The sequence below is a fragment of the Stegastes partitus genome, unplaced genomic scaffold, assembly GCF_000690725.1.
Source record: "Stegastes partitus isolate 25-593 unplaced genomic scaffold, Stegastes_partitus-1.0.2 Scaffold1494, whole genome shotgun sequence".
NCBI lineage: Eukaryota > Metazoa > Chordata > Actinopteri > Pomacentridae > Stegastes > Stegastes partitus.
Window position 1 is genome coordinate 155,144 of NW_007579225.1, and position 16,839 is coordinate 171,982.

At 44.1% G+C, this 16,839-nt stretch overlaps 1 protein-coding gene and 1 non-coding gene across 3 annotated transcripts in view; both read left to right on the top strand.

Annotated features, from left to right (window-relative positions):
• dennd2b (DENN domain containing 2B) overlaps window positions 1-15,376 on the top strand; it is a 46,713-nt gene extending 31,337 nt beyond the window's left edge. For both annotated transcript variants that reach the window (XM_008300064.1, XM_008300063.1), the window contains exons 10-20: window positions 22-131; window positions 665-734; window positions 3,504-3,581; window positions 4,682-4,822; window positions 4,922-5,070; window positions 11,648-11,825; window positions 12,401-12,442; window positions 12,720-12,831; window positions 13,608-13,847; window positions 14,108-14,194; window positions 14,888-15,376. In XM_008300064.1, coding sequence (XP_008298286.1) covers window positions 22-131; window positions 665-734; window positions 3,504-3,581; window positions 4,682-4,822; window positions 4,922-5,070; window positions 11,648-11,825; window positions 12,401-12,442; window positions 12,720-12,831; window positions 13,608-13,847; window positions 14,108-14,194; window positions 14,888-14,922 — 1,242 coding nt within the window. In that variant the 3' untranslated portion in view covers window positions 14,923-15,376. The remainder of the gene's footprint in view (window positions 1-21; window positions 132-664; window positions 735-3,503; window positions 3,582-4,681; window positions 4,823-4,921; window positions 5,071-11,647; window positions 11,826-12,400; window positions 12,443-12,719; window positions 12,832-13,607; window positions 13,848-14,107; window positions 14,195-14,887) is intronic.
• On the top strand, window positions 13,206-13,277 carry trnae-uuc (transfer RNA glutamic acid (anticodon UUC)). The gene has a single exon. It is a non-coding gene; the product is annotated as a tRNA-Glu (tRNA).
• Window positions 15,377-16,839: the final 1,463 nt, after the last annotated feature.

Sequence of the window (16,839 nt, forward strand, 5' to 3'; positions counted from 1 at the left end):
TCCTCTCCTCTCCTCTCACAGCTGGACCGACCCACCAAGCAGATGAGGGAGGCAGAACAGAGGCTCAAAGCGATTCCTCAGTTCTGTTTCCCAGACGCAAAAGACTGGAGTCCTGTCTCCGAGTACGCCAGGTATGTCCAAAACAAAAATAATCTTCCAAAGTGTGTCAGAGTCTTTACACTCGCTTGTCTTGTGGGTCATTACAAAAGGCAAACACAATAACTGCAGACCATCTCTGACTTGGAAGCTCCTCTAAAGCTGCAGCAGAGAGGCTGACTTGTGGTTTTTGTGATGGCTAAACTGAAACTCGTGTGCAAAACGAGAGGAGTTTCTTGTTTTATCAGCACACAGCTGTTGATAAATTAGAAACCATTTTCCATCACAGATAACAGAAATAAGTATTACCCACATGGCCTATTTTGAAACTACTGTATATTATCAATACAGTTTTCTCAGTGCTGATTATCTCTAAAACGCTCCCACCCTTGTTGTCGGCATGTGGGATGATCAAATCTTTTATCTGTGTATTTACACCTGCTGCATAAATACCTCACAGCACTGGGCCAGAGCCAACGCAAATGGGTTGTGCAGTCATTACTATGTCTTCGTATTAGTTGTCTTCAGGTGCTAGTTCTCATGGATGCACTTTTGTTTCTGGCCACAGCGAGACCTTCTCCTTCATGCTGACCGGAGAGGACGGCAGCAGGAGGTTCGGGTACTGCAGACGCCTGCTGGTAAGCCACCGTTCAGCTCCTCGTCCTCTGCTCCCTGTTCACATCCTGCTGAGCCCCCGTTTGTTGTGACAGACGTTTTTATTTTAACATGTGATGCGATTTTCCGGTCAGGCTGTTAATGTGTTGCGTGGCAGGAAAGATATCACCCCCCCAAAAAAAACTCAGAAAAAAAGAAAAAAACAACTCAGCAAAACTGAAGTTTTAAATCTCAAAATCAATAGAAAAAAAATAGATGCAGACAAAGATAATCACACTAACTGTTATAGCAGCTGATCAGGATTAGTGTCAACCCAGGAAATACCTCCAGATAGCGTTAGTAGGAAAAACATCTGGAAAAACAAATCACACGTTAACAACAGTGTTTTTTTCCAGCTGCTATAAAAATGGATTTACGTGATTTTCTAAATGTGCTGCCATTATATATGTAACTAAATATATAAATCTGTTTTTATGAATGTATTTTGAATGTGACACAGTCAGTGTGGTGTGAAAATGAACAAAGAAAAATCTACATATCTGAAAAGCTAGAATTCAGTTACAGTCAGAAGGCACATAAAAATGCAATAAAAATATAAAAATTCATGATAAAAACACATTTAGGATTGACTCATTGCATTTAATGAGGGTTTTTAGGAGAGGCAAGACAAAGAGAAACCATGAAAAATCCAAACTTTGTCATTCTGAAGCATTTCCTCTCTATAATGAGGCCGGGGAGCGCTTTGAAGTGTTTTGTTGAGCTTCCCATTTAGCTTGCGGGAAGAGAGCACGACTCTGTGGGATTTTGTGAATGTGGCCGTGATTTTGTTTGCCGTTTGGTATTTTTCTGAGCATGTTGTGTGCTGCTCCAGCGTGCACGCTCTCTGACGTTACTGTTGTCGGACATCTGAGGAATTCTTCGACCGACCAAAGTGTTTGTGACTCTCGGTTACGCTTGATCTGCTCCGTTGATCTGAGATTCATCTTGATAGCAGCACATTCTAATGAAGGTAGCGAAGGAGGTGAGCTGCTCTCCTCCACTATGCTTTGCTTCCTCCCTGCTGTCTGTCCAGCAGTTGGCAGCAGCCGAGCATTCCTGAGGACTTGAATCAAGCTCCACATAGTTGATTTAATCATCCATTTGGAAAAGCAGGGGAGAAACAAGAGGAGAAAATTGTATACCTAATATGGACAAGTGGATTGGTGTTTGTTGAGTGCCTGTGTTCATTTGTGTCTGTGTGTTTGAGGGTCTGACTTTGTCTGTGGCTCTCTCATAATGCTCAGTGAGTGCGCTGAGGACAGATACTATCAGCAGGAGCAGATAAACCACCTGTGTTTAGGAAGGAGGCATCCACATGAAAGACTTTCACCTCAGATGACAGATTAAATCAAAGACCTCTTTATATTATGTTGTCCCGGTGGTCCAGTCATAGTGATTTCACGAACCTTTAAATATCTGTATTTACATTTACGTCAGTCAGACATTAAAACCGCTGCCAGGTAGGGCAGGGTGATGTGGCCGAAAATATTTATCACGATATAAATGAGAAAATTTGCGATAATGAAATAATTGATGCCAGACAAAACACTTCAAAACTGTACAAAACAATTCTTTTCCATTTAGCAAGCAGCTGTTTTTGATGTGCATTAAAGCTGTAATGTACCAAAATCCATGGTGCATAAGTTGTAAATCGCTTGCTGACAGCTTATTTAATCATTAAAGGCATTTCAAATGGAAACAGGCTGACAAGTCCTGAGCAGAACAAAGCATAGGATCCACAACAGTAGAGTCGCTCTGCAACGTAAAACTTTGCAGCCAGTTTCTTTGGTCTCACCACTAGGAAAGGTAGCGGGCAAATATTCGGATCTCAAAATTGCTACCTGGACACCACCACAATGTCCGAACACTCCAATATCCGGGTCCAGCCCTACTGTGTCGGTCGATGCACTGCATTCATCCTCCTCCTCGGTCGCCGCTGTGCTTCTTGCTCCATGTGCAGTAGACCGAACCAAAACAACGACACTGTGTGTTTCATTAAAATTGATATTTCAGTTTCATATCGTCCCTTAACGTTACACCGGTATTATCGTGCACGGTATGATATGACCCAGCCCTACTGCCAGGTGAAGTGTAAAAAATTGCCGGCCCTTTCCAACAGCAGCAACCGTCCCCAGCAGGATGACGTCTTTTGCAAAAAAGTACTCGAGGAACACGACCAAGAGCCCAAAGCTTTGACCTCCAGACTCCCTAAATCCTAGCCTGATGTTTCGAAAAAGCCTCAGCTGCAACCTACAGCAAATATATCAGTGCCAGACACCACAGGACACCTCCAGAGCCGGCAGCTCGAGGAGAACCTACACAACATCAGGCAGGTGGTTTTAATATAGAGGCTGATCGCCGTATTCCAATTTAACACACCGAGCTCAGCTTACCGTGAGCATTATTCAGCCTGTGAACAAAGCAGTCTTCTGTGACTCTGGAGGAGCCTGAAAAATAACCTTAATGAGGTCTGAAAATGAAGTCATTATCTCCGCTTGGGCTCGGAGAACCTTTAGCAGAGAGCCTGTGGAACAGATTGTGAACGATGTGAACCGTTACCAGGCAGACTGGCTTCTCACAAGTTGGTCACATTATAGGAAATACACAATCCAAAGACAGGGAGACTAAAAGTTGGGAAATTTTGGACTCTACTGTTTGGATTTTTTAACCTGTTCAGTCAGATTTAAGAACTTCTGTGAGTGAGTTTCCTCATCGAGTGGATGAACGTCTGATGAGTCTTGTTTCTCTTTCAGCCGACCGGGAAAGGACCTCGCCTTCCAGAGGTGTACTGTGTCATCAGCCGGCTGGGCTGTTTTGACTTGTTCTCCACAGTGAGTTCGGTCTTGTCCTCGAGCCACACACACACACACACACACACAAACACACACACACACACACACATGTTCACACTCACACAGATGCCAGCTTCAGACACCGAGCTGTACGCGGTGTTGTATCTGCGGTTAACCCGTCTCACAGCTGAAGGAAATGACTTTCAGCAGACCTTCTGCTGAACGCCTGCTCGCTGGTAAACCTGAATTTAGTCTCTTTTTTTTTAAACTTTCTGATTTCCCAGAGTAATTGATTCCTTCACTTCTGTCTCACTGGTGCCAACGCAGAGCAGAGCAGTCACTCTGTTTGACTTTTTCATCCCCTTATCTGATTACTTCATTAATTCAAAGTGAGTGAATCCAGACTGTTGAAACGAAGCTGCTGCGATGTGACGTGGAAATAGAATAACACAGACTGTTTCAAAGACAGTGTGCATATGCGCTGTCATCATTGTTTAATAGGGAGGCCTGTGTGTAGCCCACTGAGACTGCAGACGAGCTGTTTCCTGAAGCCTGAAATAAAACATTGGAAATCTGTGTTCAGTGGCGGAGTTGAAGCGTAGAAGCTGCACTGTGTTGATGAAGTATTTCAGGTGTTTTCACCTTGTGCCGTTTAATTTGTGATTGTGTTTATGACCACCAAAGTCTGCTTTCTTCTCTGATAGTTTAAGACCAAAATTTTAAGACAAGCACCGCTGTAAACATCAGATTGAAGCGATTTTTATAGGTGCAGGTGATGACAGGCGGTGGCAGCGTGTGATTTCAGAGAGTCGTACAGGAGAGACAGACAAAAACAGAGATGGGGATTTCATGTGACCTCGAAAACGAACGATTCTCCAATCAGCTGTCCAGGCAGGAGGCAGCTTGGACCAAAACAGGCAGACAGGCACAATGGGTGGAATTTTTTCCAATCACACAGGCATGGAAATAGCTTCATTTGCTATTTTTCAAAACAAAAAAAATTGTACGCTGACTTCTGGACAAGTGCTTAAACACATAACAGTATTAAGAGTTTCCATCAGTCGTCACCATCGTCGATAAGTTTATTAAAAGTGGTTGAAAAACGTAAAGGAAACGCTGCTCTCTCCTCTTGTGTTCAGATCCTGGATGAGGTGGAGAGACGGAGGGGCATCTCAGCAGCTCTGGTTTATCCCTTCATGAGGAGTCTGATGGAGTCACCCTTTCCTGCACCAGGGAAGCTTATCAAAGTGAAGACCTTCCTGCCCGGCGCAGGAAACGAGGTCAGAGCTGCTGCCAAATACCAACATTAATAGTACGTTTTAAGATAAGAGCGTGTGACTCATGAATGAGGCGTTTTGTCTTTCTGTGTGGTCACTCAGGTCATCGAGCTGAGGCGACCCACCGACTCCCGGCTGGAGCACGTGGACTTTGACAGTCTGTTCAGATGTCTCAGCGTTCGGCAGGTGATCCGGGTCTTTGCCTCGCTGCTGCTGGAGCGGAGGGTCATATTTGTGGCTGACAAACTCAGGTGAGTTCCCAAAACTCCCCAGTCTCCTGAATCTTTCCCTCAGCAGTGAAATGAGCTGGATTTTTTAATATCAAAGTTCCCCGTCGCTCCTTTGCTCATTCCATTGATTTCTGCCACAGTCAGTTTCCTCCTTCAGTGTGAGAAATTTGGTCTGTGACTCTTACTTTGTTTGACCCTGTGTCCATATTTAATCGTATTGTAGCCAAAAAAACATTGTGTGTGATGAAAAGCTAACGCCGTGGAATGGTTCATTTCCTACATTTTTGTTGTAATATAAAATTGCCAGGACTATTCTGACAAAAATAATGTTGTCTCTGGACTCAAGAGGCCCCAGAAGCTGAGAGTTCATTTAAATGACTCGATATCAGTTGTGAAGCCCGGTGACGGACGGGCAGCTTGAGCAGAACACACCGCTTCTGATCCAATGTCAGCCTCCTGTGCCTCAGCAGAATAAAGGACGGATACCAGGAATAGATAATAGAAAATATTATGACTGCACAGATCGCCAAAGGACATATTTAGTTTTGTTAATTGGGCTCCAGGGGCCCTGGCACTGTGTTGTTGTTTTCCATGCCTCCTGGTCATCTCAAACTGAGAATAAGAAGCGCATGAAGCAGCCTTACAGCCAGCCTGTCAGCTGGTGGCAGCATTACAGTAACCTCCCCACACACATACTAACAGCACCGGGCTGTGGTTTCGTCAGCTGGAGCTCTACAGATGCGCCATGTGGAGCGGTTTGATTGTGACGTTTGATGTTGATTAGCATCAGAAAGTCAAGCAACAGGTCAGTCAGCCGCCAGCTTTGATACCACACAGCAAAGTGGGTCACAGCAGCGAGAGGAGGACAGGGTGGGGCTGATAAGATGTGAAGAGTCTCCGAGGACTCGGTGTCCCAGTCTGTCCTCTCGTTACAGAAAATAGAGGGGTACTGTCAGAGCATCGGAGGCGAGGGTGGAGTGGGAGGAGATTTGAGCGGAGAAGTAATCTCTCCATGTATCAGAGCCCAGTTTAAACAAACATCAGTGGGGGCAGTGACTGTGAGGGAAGGAATGCACTTCCTGTGTGCGCGACTCTGCCCTCTGTGATCTGTGGCTCAACTGTCACCGTTTGACTTATGATGCCACGTTCACTCCCTACGTACGAGCGACCTCAGTCTCCGCGTCTCTGGAGAAACTTTGGCCGAGCTGCTCGTTACCAGAGGTGATAACATCAAGGAGTCGCTGGGTGGGAATCGTGAAGTGACTTACGACACAATATAATCGTGATATGTGGCCCAATAGCTGCCAGTTCTGCAAGTTTGTGATATCTCGCATGGCAATCATTTAATATCTGTGTAGCTGCTTTATGAAACGCTTTAGATTCTTGGCCATAACTTTGTGTGATAATTCGTTGATGGTTCCCAGAGAATAAAACCTGTTAGCTTTGGTGAAATATCTCTACGACTTATCAGCTGGATTGTAATGAGAGGCGGTGCAGCCATTCTGGTCCCCTTCAGGATGAATCGTAGTAATTTGGGTGACCCCTTTGCTTTTGATTTAGCACCAAAAATAATGACATTCCCATCTGCCTTAGGAGCTAATTTGTGTTTAGATCTAATTACCATCTGATAGCACGCAAACAAGAAAGATCATAGCTGCTAAACATTATTATGCACCACCATGCCAACCTAAGCTGGCAGAAGGTTAAATTACTGGAAAGCAGAACATCACTTACAAGGACGGATTTATAAAATACACTTTCAAGTGCAAATGAAGTTAACAAAACTGAAGTAACTTAAATAAAAGAGCCTCTTGCAGTATGATCTGCTCAGACCACGTATGCATGCATGCATGTGAGCGTACATGCGATGCTGCTGCTGTGTTTTGGTTTCGTTTGAGCGGTGACAGGGCCTCGCTGCAGCATTAATGACTGCGATGATAAAAGAGCTTCTCCCTCTGGGACTCTGGCACATAATCCATTCCCAAAATACCTCAGCTGCAGAGCATGATGTATGCTTCTTTCCGCTGAAATGTATATCCAACATACGAAGGAAGTGAAAGGAAAAGCCATTTTAGGCAATAGTTGTACTCACTCTTGTGATATTACGCTGAAACCTGTGTTGTTCTTTGCCAGAGAGGTTTCTGCCTCTACATGAAAGTCTGCACAGACAATTTCTTTTAAGTGATCATTGACCTACTGATGCCTGTAATAACAAGTCTGACGCCTAATCAGATCAAGTCATCACCAGCTGTGTCACTCTGTAACTGCTTAACTCGATTGACCTGCTGATGCTGGATGAGTTCAGTCATTGCTGTGGACTTGTGTAAACAGTTTCTGTCAGTCCTCGGGCTACAACAGTTAGCAAACTGTATGTGCGTATCTGGATTTGTCTCTTGGCCTGGCTGTAAATTGCTCTGATGGGAAAAGGTGTTATTGTGCAGTAGCTCCAAACAGCTTTTCCTGAGGTGGTGTGTCCTTTCCTTCCCAAGAAATGTCATTAAAATCAAGCTAGAACAAATACATTCTTGTGCAAAATAAGAATCAATGTTAAACCCTGCAGAAGAGAAAAATGTCCTCCCACTGTATTGACAGTAAACTCGATATTCCCTGCAGTGTTTTAATTTGATTTACCACCATCAAATAGAGTCCAGTTGCCAAGATGTCCTGTCACAGTGAGTGGCATTTTGTGATTGAGGTAGCAAAGAAGAAGAGAAAAGAATCTAATGAAATATGAGAAGTCTGTGCTTGACAGAGTGAACAGGGAGGAGACTGTGGAGGGAAGCTAAACAATGGCTGAAAGCTTTTCTCATAGCTGTGGTGAATTAATCAAGCTCACTTTTCTGTGGTCCAGCAGGCTGCTTGGGTTTCTAGACACACTCTTGTCTTTCCTACATGACTAAAAAAAAAATGCACTAAATATGAAGTCTCCTCTCTATGTAAAGTATGTGGTGTTGTGTTTATGTAAAAATCCAGCGTCTGGAAGTGAAGCTGCAGGTATGTAGACTCCCAGCATGCCGCGGCGTTACGATCTACGATGACTGTAATCTCCAGACAGGTAGAATTATTGCCGCCGCTGCAGGCATTCTCTAATCAACAGGTATGGAAGTGTGCTCGTTTCATTTAGTGCTCCGTTATTCTCAGACACTTTCTCTAACGCGCTCTGCAGAGCTGGTACGAAGCCAAAACCACTTTTAACAGCTCAGCCAGTTTCCCATGTGGTGTTTAACTCCGAGGTAGAGCGAAACACTGCAAACATGTGAAATGTTTCTGTGTTTTTTTTTTCAAAGCGTTGAGAAGAACGGCTATTACCGGAGTCCGACCAGCTGATTTTTACATCAGTGTGGCTCTCGCGGGTGTTTACGCCCACGCGTAGACGCTCACATGCTCATGTAGACGCTCGTATACACAAACACCTGGTGCACATTGGTTTGCTCTCGAGACAGCCTTGATCAAACTCAGACGTTGTTGTGGTTTTAATAAGAACATGTAGAGCTTTCTATGGTGAGGCCATTTCTCATTGTAAAAAGGCTTCTGCTGTTAGACCCAGAGCCGGTGGCTGGAGATCCTTATAGACAGGAAGTGAGGGAAAACCATTTGGGGACTTTGGGAGCGAGCAGAGAACATTCTGCTGAAGGATAAAAATACTCCATGTGCAGCTTTCCCTACAAGTCCTATAGGTCTTTATACACTCCGCTTGCACTTCATATGATTTCTAGGTGATATTCTGAGCTTGGGAAGACGTTGAGGAATGGTTTTGTGGTGTTTTGCAGCACAGCTGGTGTCTGACAGCTGTGGTTGACTTTGTGGTTCAGTCTTTGTCTTGTGCCTGTGGAACCGGCCACGCCGCGGCCCGTCGACGCAGTGCAGAGCTGTGGTGATGCAGCCTATTGTCCCTCTCTCTCTTTCTTCAAGGCTGAATCTGCCCTCCTCCTCCGGGCTTCTCAGACTAAGCCTGCCGATCCCATGTTTCCTGGAGTATCTGCCAGTTCGGCCTCACACACGTTAAACCAGGCCTGGCAGACCAACGAGAGCTAATATATCAGGATTAGCTCCCAAACCTCAGCACATAGCAGCTCTGCATCTCTGCATCTTTTCCCTTCATCCTGGGAGTGCGATCATAAATTTATACGACTTTTAAGTGTGTAATCAAATTGAGATCTATCAAAATGATTTTAGTTTATGCCTGTGTGGTGCAGTTTTTACAAGCAAGATGGGATTAAACATGGGACCGATGCTTCTGCCTCACAGACTCATCCTGGTCTGTTAGAGCTTCACTTAACTTGTTGCTTTCACTGAACGATTAGTGAAAACGTCACACAAGCCGGACAGTCGATTCATTTTGCTTTCTTATCGTATCTATATTAGGGCAGAAAAACAACGAAGTGCACAGTCATGCTGGCAGCTCTGCTGTGGCACAGCTGTGTTTTGAACTCAACGCTAACACGCTCGGCGTTAAAATGCGAATGTTTCCCATCTTAGTTTGACACGTTGGCATGCAAACATTTCGCCTTGGCACAAAGTGCAGCTCAGGCTGACGGGAATGTCGCTAGTTCTGCAGAACTTTGGCCGTAAACCAAAGAATCTTATGACAAATCGTGCGATAGCTACTAAAACATTTAAACCTGGATTACGGCGGCGAGCAGACGGACTAACACGCAGACCAACATTGACACCTCCAGAGCCAGATGGCTAAAAACCACCTAACAACATAATCCCATCTGCTACAACCACATCGCAGCCTCTGTACTTATCTACATATACAAACCCCAAATAATAAATCATCTTAAAGTCAATAAAATCTGACATCTCCCTCAGCTTGCACCCAATTCACAGCTTTAACTCAAGATGTTTCATTGTTTGCAACTTGTTTATTATCTTACCAATTAGTGGATGTGTAGGCTACAGAGCATTTTACTTCTTTTTTTTTTATTTATGTACGTCTAAAGTTTTGGTCTGGCTCTAACGGGAACGTCCCCGTCTCTTTCCAAAGTTGAGTGGCAACCTCTGGTAGTGCAGAGTGTTTTCATTGCGAGTTCATTTTCTCCCAGGAGTGTGCGGTCGGGGAACGAGTGTAATGGATCCTTTTGGTATCGGTGGTGTGTAGGGCCGCGTGTAGCCCGTGGCGAAGGTTTTCTGAGATCTGTGCCCCATCACTCCCTGTTGGAACTCGTCAAACCCAGGAGACGGGATCTGTTAGGAATTATCAAGCCCTCCCCAGGCAAATGGAAATCAGGCTGGCCAAAGTAAAGCTGCAAGTGCTTCATGTTATGAGGGAACTGGAAAAGGCCTGAAAAGACCGAGCGCTGTGGTTATTGTAGCCTTTGGGTTTTCGCTGGCGTAATTCTATTTTACCCTGTCAAGAAAACACATTTTAATCTTGGCAATTTGACTCATGGGAAGCGGAGATGAAAAAGGCCCGTGGCAAACGTAGAAACGACTGCGGGGGTTTTTCTTATTCTCATTGATTATGGTGCCGATTCGCTGCATGCTGCTCTAAAAGCTTCTGTGAACGGAACAAGGTTACATAAAAGAAGGAGTAACTGGTGTTTACGTGAGCGCTCTGTCTGCTGTTGATGATGACTGGAAAACATTCCTCATTAAAAGAGTGTACATCTCAAATAGGGTGCCTTTGCATACCATGTTTGATCCCCGGTCTTGCTCCTGATCCATACTGATTTAGAGGTCTTTTATGTTTCTGTGTGTGTGTGATCGGCCCACAGTTTATTTTCACTCTCTTTGTGTACATGGACTGGACAGTATGTAGAAGACAGAGGGGAGGAGGGTCAGCCACTGTCAACAAGCGACGGATCGTGAGAAAGACGGGCTGCTATTTGTGATCTTGATGTTATACCACAGCTGTCGGAGTTAAACCGAATTGCTGCCTTTTGGTATTGCGTCAACAAGCCCCCAGCTTAACTATAGCAACATGTCAGAGTCACGCCACCCCTGCAGACACAGTCGGGTAATGTCACAATAACTCACTTTATTGGGCTCACCCTTCGTCATTGTGGTCTCTCGTAGACGGTGCTCGGCTCTGAGTGGGAGACGTGGAAGTGCAACAGATTAAAGCGTTCATGTGTCCAGAGGTTGCCGCCGCGATGTGAAGTCTTTTAGAAAATCCGTCTTGTTTTCGTTAAAGTGTGAGAACGATGTGCTGGATCGCGCTGTTCTTCAGATGAGCTGCAGGAAGAACAAAGACTCAAAGTACACACCACTTAGCTGTGCTGCTATGCCTCATATAAAAGCAACTGTTCCAGGGAACAGAGGATCAAATAGTCATTTAACTCGGGGAAAGAGCTGAATGGAATGGATGGAAATACACAGTTTATGCTCTAATAGTTTGGTACGCCGCCCAGTTAGTGATTTAATAATAATGATTCAGACATTTAGGGGAAGAATATATATTTTTTTAGCTTAACATGACCACACCAAAACCACCATACAGCCTTTCACTCCCCTTCCAGCCTTGGAAACTGAAGTATTTTTTACTATCCAGCGACACATGCGCCCATGTGTTTTGACTGTGCTGGCTTTAATCGTGTTGTTGTGCGACTCTGGAGGTGAATGATGTGTCTTTGTTTTTGTCTCCCATCACCAGCACCCTGTCCAGCTGCATGCATGCGGTGGTGGCGCTGCTCTACCCCTTCTCCTGGCAGCACACCTTCATCCCCGTGCTGCCGGCGTCCATGTTGGACATCGTCTGCTGTCCCACTCCCTTCCTGGTGGGGCTGCTGTCCAGCTCGTTGCCGAAGCTTAAAGAGCTGCCCGTAGAAGAGGTGACTATGGTTTTCTTTCATTTTCTCCGATTGTCAGCCTCTGAAACTCCAAACTCTGACTTGTATGTTTCCTGACTGTTCTGCCTCCGTCTCTGTGTTCTGGTTGTTCTGTGACTGAAGAAGCTTGTTTCTTGGAGTCCTTGCTATCAGTGTCTCGGCTGATAAATTGCAGCGATACAGATTCTGAGTAATTCCATTATGAATTGGCGACTGTTGCTCTGCCTGTTCGACCTCCTCTTCCTCTGGTCGTATTATATTAGGGAACTAGCCAAACGACTTCCAGTCAAAACTGACAAAAACTGAGGTCACCTTCTTCAGCAGCGTGTTTCAGGCATTAATCGGCAGAAATTGCACAAGTTGCATAAGCATTACATTTACACCTGGTTTGCTCAAAGCAAAAGGATCGATGCTTTGTCTTTTCTCAGCATTTTGTTGTGCTGTAGCTTCATTAACGGTTCTTTGTTTAATGGAGGTTCTGTTTTGCAGCGAGCTTATGTGTGCAAAACAAACAGTAAGAAAGACAAGACGGGGATCCTGAAACTGCAGAATGACATCCTTATCTTTCTCTTTCTCAGGCTTTGATGGTCGACCTGGGAACTGACCGCTTTATCCGACAGGTAGGTCCACATGCTTAGAAAACCGGAGTATAAAGAGAGACGATGTACCTTTGGCTCAGCAGCAGCTATTGTGCCCGGAGCAAACTGAATCAATAATGGATGCTGCTCAGTGTTACCCAACTGAAGCTCCAGCATCATAAACTAAGAGGCTGAAACAGCAACAACTGTGTTTTTCTTCAGGCTGTACAGTTTGCTGTTGTGTTCTGAGCCTTTGAAACGTCCTCTCCGGTCACTCCTGTTTATCACCGGTGACTGCAGTGTTTTCAATCGTTCGCAGATGGACGACGAGGCCTCGCTGTTGCCGCGGAAACTTCAGGCGGCTCTGGAGCAGGCGCTGGAGCAGAGGAATGACATCATCAATCAGGACTCCGACAGCGAGTCAGACGAAGGTGAGTAAGTGACAGATCAGCTCTCGCTAACAGAGGCAGATGTTCTCCTCGTTAATTAGAGCAACGACGTGTGCGGCGGAACGTGTTCCGTCTGCGTTCTCGTGAAACTCGCGGAGAAATGACATAATCTGCACAGACGTCTCTTGACAGTGAATCACAAACACTCACGTTAGAGGTGAGAGAGTCAGCTGACTGGTGATACAGGTGTGTGTTCTGAGCTGACTGCTGGCAGATAGTGCTTACATTTCATTTACTCCAGGGAAGGTTGTTTTTTTAAAGTAATATGCTGGTAAAATAAAGACTAAACACCAATAACAAGGCATAATCTACGATGGTAAAGTCTTCCAAACGTGGATCTGTAGGTAGACATCAGCTCCCATATGGTCTAGCGGTTAGGATTCCTGGTTTTCACCCAGGCGGCCCGGGTTCGACTCCCGGTATGGGAACTAGACTTATGTGAAGCTCTTGACAGAAAGACTGAGATAAACAACAGAAACTGTGACATTCAAGAAACAGCGTGAAGAATGTCTTACTTGGCACCGACTTTCTTTCTCTGCTTCCGAAGAAGAAAAAAAAAAAACCTGCAGCTAAACACAGTGTGGTTCTGTTCCATCTGCTGCATGTCAATCACAACCTGTTCTCACTAATGTGCGATCCAAAACAAGACGCTGGTGCAGCCCACAGCGCCGTCTGTTAGCTGAAGGAGAGATTAAACTGTGTCTTTACACACAGCAACACCGATGTAGTCTGATAAAGATGAATTTGTGCTTCTACAGAGTACAACTCCTTGAACAGCCTGGTGTCAGAGGCCTTCATCCGCTTCTTCCTGGAGACCATCGGACATTACTCCCTGTTCATCACTCAGAACGAACGCGGGGAACGCATTTTCCAAAGAGAGGCCTTCCGCAAGTCGGTGGCGTCCAAGAGCATCCGACGTTTCCTCGGCGTCTTCATGGAGTCTCAGATGTTCGCAGGGTTCATCCAAGATCGGGAGCTGAGGAAGACACGCGCTAAAGGTAGGCCGTCGCTCTGAGTGTTTGTGTTGATGTTCTGTCATCCTTCAAAGAGTCCACGGAAAGACTGCTCACTGGTCTCTATGGATTTCCACATCACCGTGTAAAGTGTTGCACTCATACTGCCCTCTACTGGCAGAAAGTTTCCATCAGCGTGTTTACTCCCCACTTCACTATTCCTCCTGGCAGACAAAGACAGTATTACTTCCTGAATTACTGGGATGTCTCACATTTGCTTTGTATCTCTACTGTGCTGTCGACAGGTCTGTTCGAGCAGAGGGTGGATCAGTATCTGGAGGAGCTGCCAGACACGGAGCAGAGTGGAGTCAACAAGTTCCTCAAAGGACTCGGTGAGTTTGAGGCTCATCTCTGATTTTAATAGATTTTTAATCAGTTTCAAACTTGAGCTGATGAGGAGAAATTTGAAGTCCTTTGTACGTTGATGGACATTCTCATGTGACATTAGCGTTGGCAGAGGGAGCTACACACCAACTTTTAGAGAGTTTCAATCGCTGCTCATCATTCTGTCTGTCTTGATTTTAACTCATGAGCACCTGAAATGATAGAACTAGTGGAAGTAGTTGTGATTAGTTTGTGCACAGTTCATATTAAGGTAAAAAAACTAAAAAGTGCACTGAAGCATGTGCTGAGTTTTACTCTGGTTTGAACCTGCTGAATGTTGATCAGTGAAATCTCAGGTGAGTCTGTTTAACGCTACAGATGGGACACTGCAACTGGTTTTTGAATCTATTTGTAACTTATTGTGACGTGTAAACATTCAATCCAGCAGCAAACATAGTGTAAGTAGGAGGAATCCAACAGGAAAATATGTAAATGTACAAAATGTGGCTGTTTATAGAGTCTGTATTTTTCAGTGGCATAGAAGGAGTGGATGTAATCTTATATGTGGAAAAACAAATTAGTTTATTAAAAGCAGAACATTTTTGCACATCTTCAAGCAGGCAGTCTTTAAAGATTTGAAATGAGACCTAACATCATGTAGTCTCACACAGTTTTAATAAACTTGTTTCTCCTCTTTCCAGGAAGCAAAATGAAGTTTCTCCACAAAAAGAGCTGAGGGGAGAACTGAAGACCTGATGTCTCTGCATCAAGACAATTCTCAATTTTTTATTTTTTTGTCTCTTGTCAACAATTTTTTTGTAATTTGTTTTTGTAATGTGTGTGTGTACATATTATTTCACTGTAAGCTGTGATACTCTTCAGTGTATGTTTATAGTACCTAATGAGATAGCGATAGCAGGATGGTACACAGCGAGTGAGTCATAGAGTAACCACTGATGTCCGGGGCGTGCTTGTGCAGAGTGTGTGAGTGTGTGTGAGCTGACGTGGGCGTAGTAGATGTACAGATCGTATGTTTTCATTTTTGCATTATTTTACGACAGTGTTGTCCTCTGTTTAAGGAGCGTAAAGCCTACTCGAAAAACTGTACATGTACATGGAGACGATGAAGATTTTTAACTCTTCGTGGTCTTTTGCAATCTTTTAATAAAAAATGGTTAAAGTGCTTTAAATGCCTGAGAGCAACGTATTGAATTGACTGATGGGTCAGAATGCAAATGTGCTCCTGTTTGTTTACTTTTCCTGTCAGATCTTTGTTTCTTAGTCGTCTCACAAACACGGCGCCTACAGATATCACACGTGGAAACAGAAATGTGTAATTTTTCCAGATGATATGAAATCACCTCTTTTTAGATCTGACATCTCAATGACAGCCTCCCCCAAAGCTATGCATTAGTAGTAGCTGGTAAGATCCCAAAAGGCGCAGCAGTCTAGCACCAGCTACCACATGCTGCCGGTAACCTAATTACGTCTGTGCACATCACTCTGGCGGCTGTCACTGCCGTGCTGTTATTAGCTCTGCGAGCGGAGAGGCTCACTGTTGATTCCAGGTGCCATATTACTTTTCCTCTGCCTGCGTCCTTTATAGCAATTAAGAGTGACGTTTGATGCGAAGTGATCGTGTCGCGTGTTTGGGGTAAAGCTGCACTGCCTCGGTTTGCAGTGTGTTTGCTGAAAGGAAAGACGACGCCTTAATAATAGTCTACCGCAAGTACAATCCTAAATTCAGTCTCAGTGTACGTACAGAAGGAAAGTCAATCATTTTACTTCATATATGTTTATATACCAAAAACTTCTTCATCGTGAGAGTTCCTATGTTGTTACTAATGAGGTTCGTCACAGCAGCAAACACAGTTTACTGACTATGTTATTTTTATTATATAGCATTATTGTCACTCATAAACGTCATGATGTTGACTTTAAAATCATCCATCAGTGTCTAAGCACTCTAATGCGGGTTAAAGATAACGCTTCCTGATTTGTCTCTGCGTGGTTTCAACACGTGGTCATTTTCATGCAGGCCTGTTTTACGCTTCAAATCTTAATATGAAACATCACGACCTGTTAGAGACATGCGGCGGAGCAAAAAAGTGTAAAACAGTGCAAAAGTAAACACGTATAAAACACTCAAGTATCTCAAATTTATCACGAATTTCAGTATTTAAGTTTACTTTCCCAAGTTACACCTGAAGTTAGCTGCACCACTAGCGCTGTAGCATCATCTTTTCCCTTTTGTTCTGCTCCAGTACATTTCATAAGACTCAGAAGGTTCGCTCATTTGCAGCATCACATGCAAAGAATTTCGAGAGATAATTGCATTTCTCCACAATATGGCCGTGATACCGGACGAGCTGCTGCATTAAAATACTCATTGCATGTTGTTGCATCAGTAATGAAGAAGACGGTTTATTAAGTGTATTTGACTGCTTTACTTTAATATGATTATGAAAAAGTTAAATGCTCTTGTTTTTGTGATAATATTTTTTTTTTATAGTGATAACTGAACTTACACTTAAGACCCGAGCTCTTGTTTGATATGCATTTTTTAGAATAAAAATGAAAAAGAAAATAAAAATATATTTAAAAAATATTTTTAAAATATGTAAAATAAATAAATAAAAACAAATACCAATAC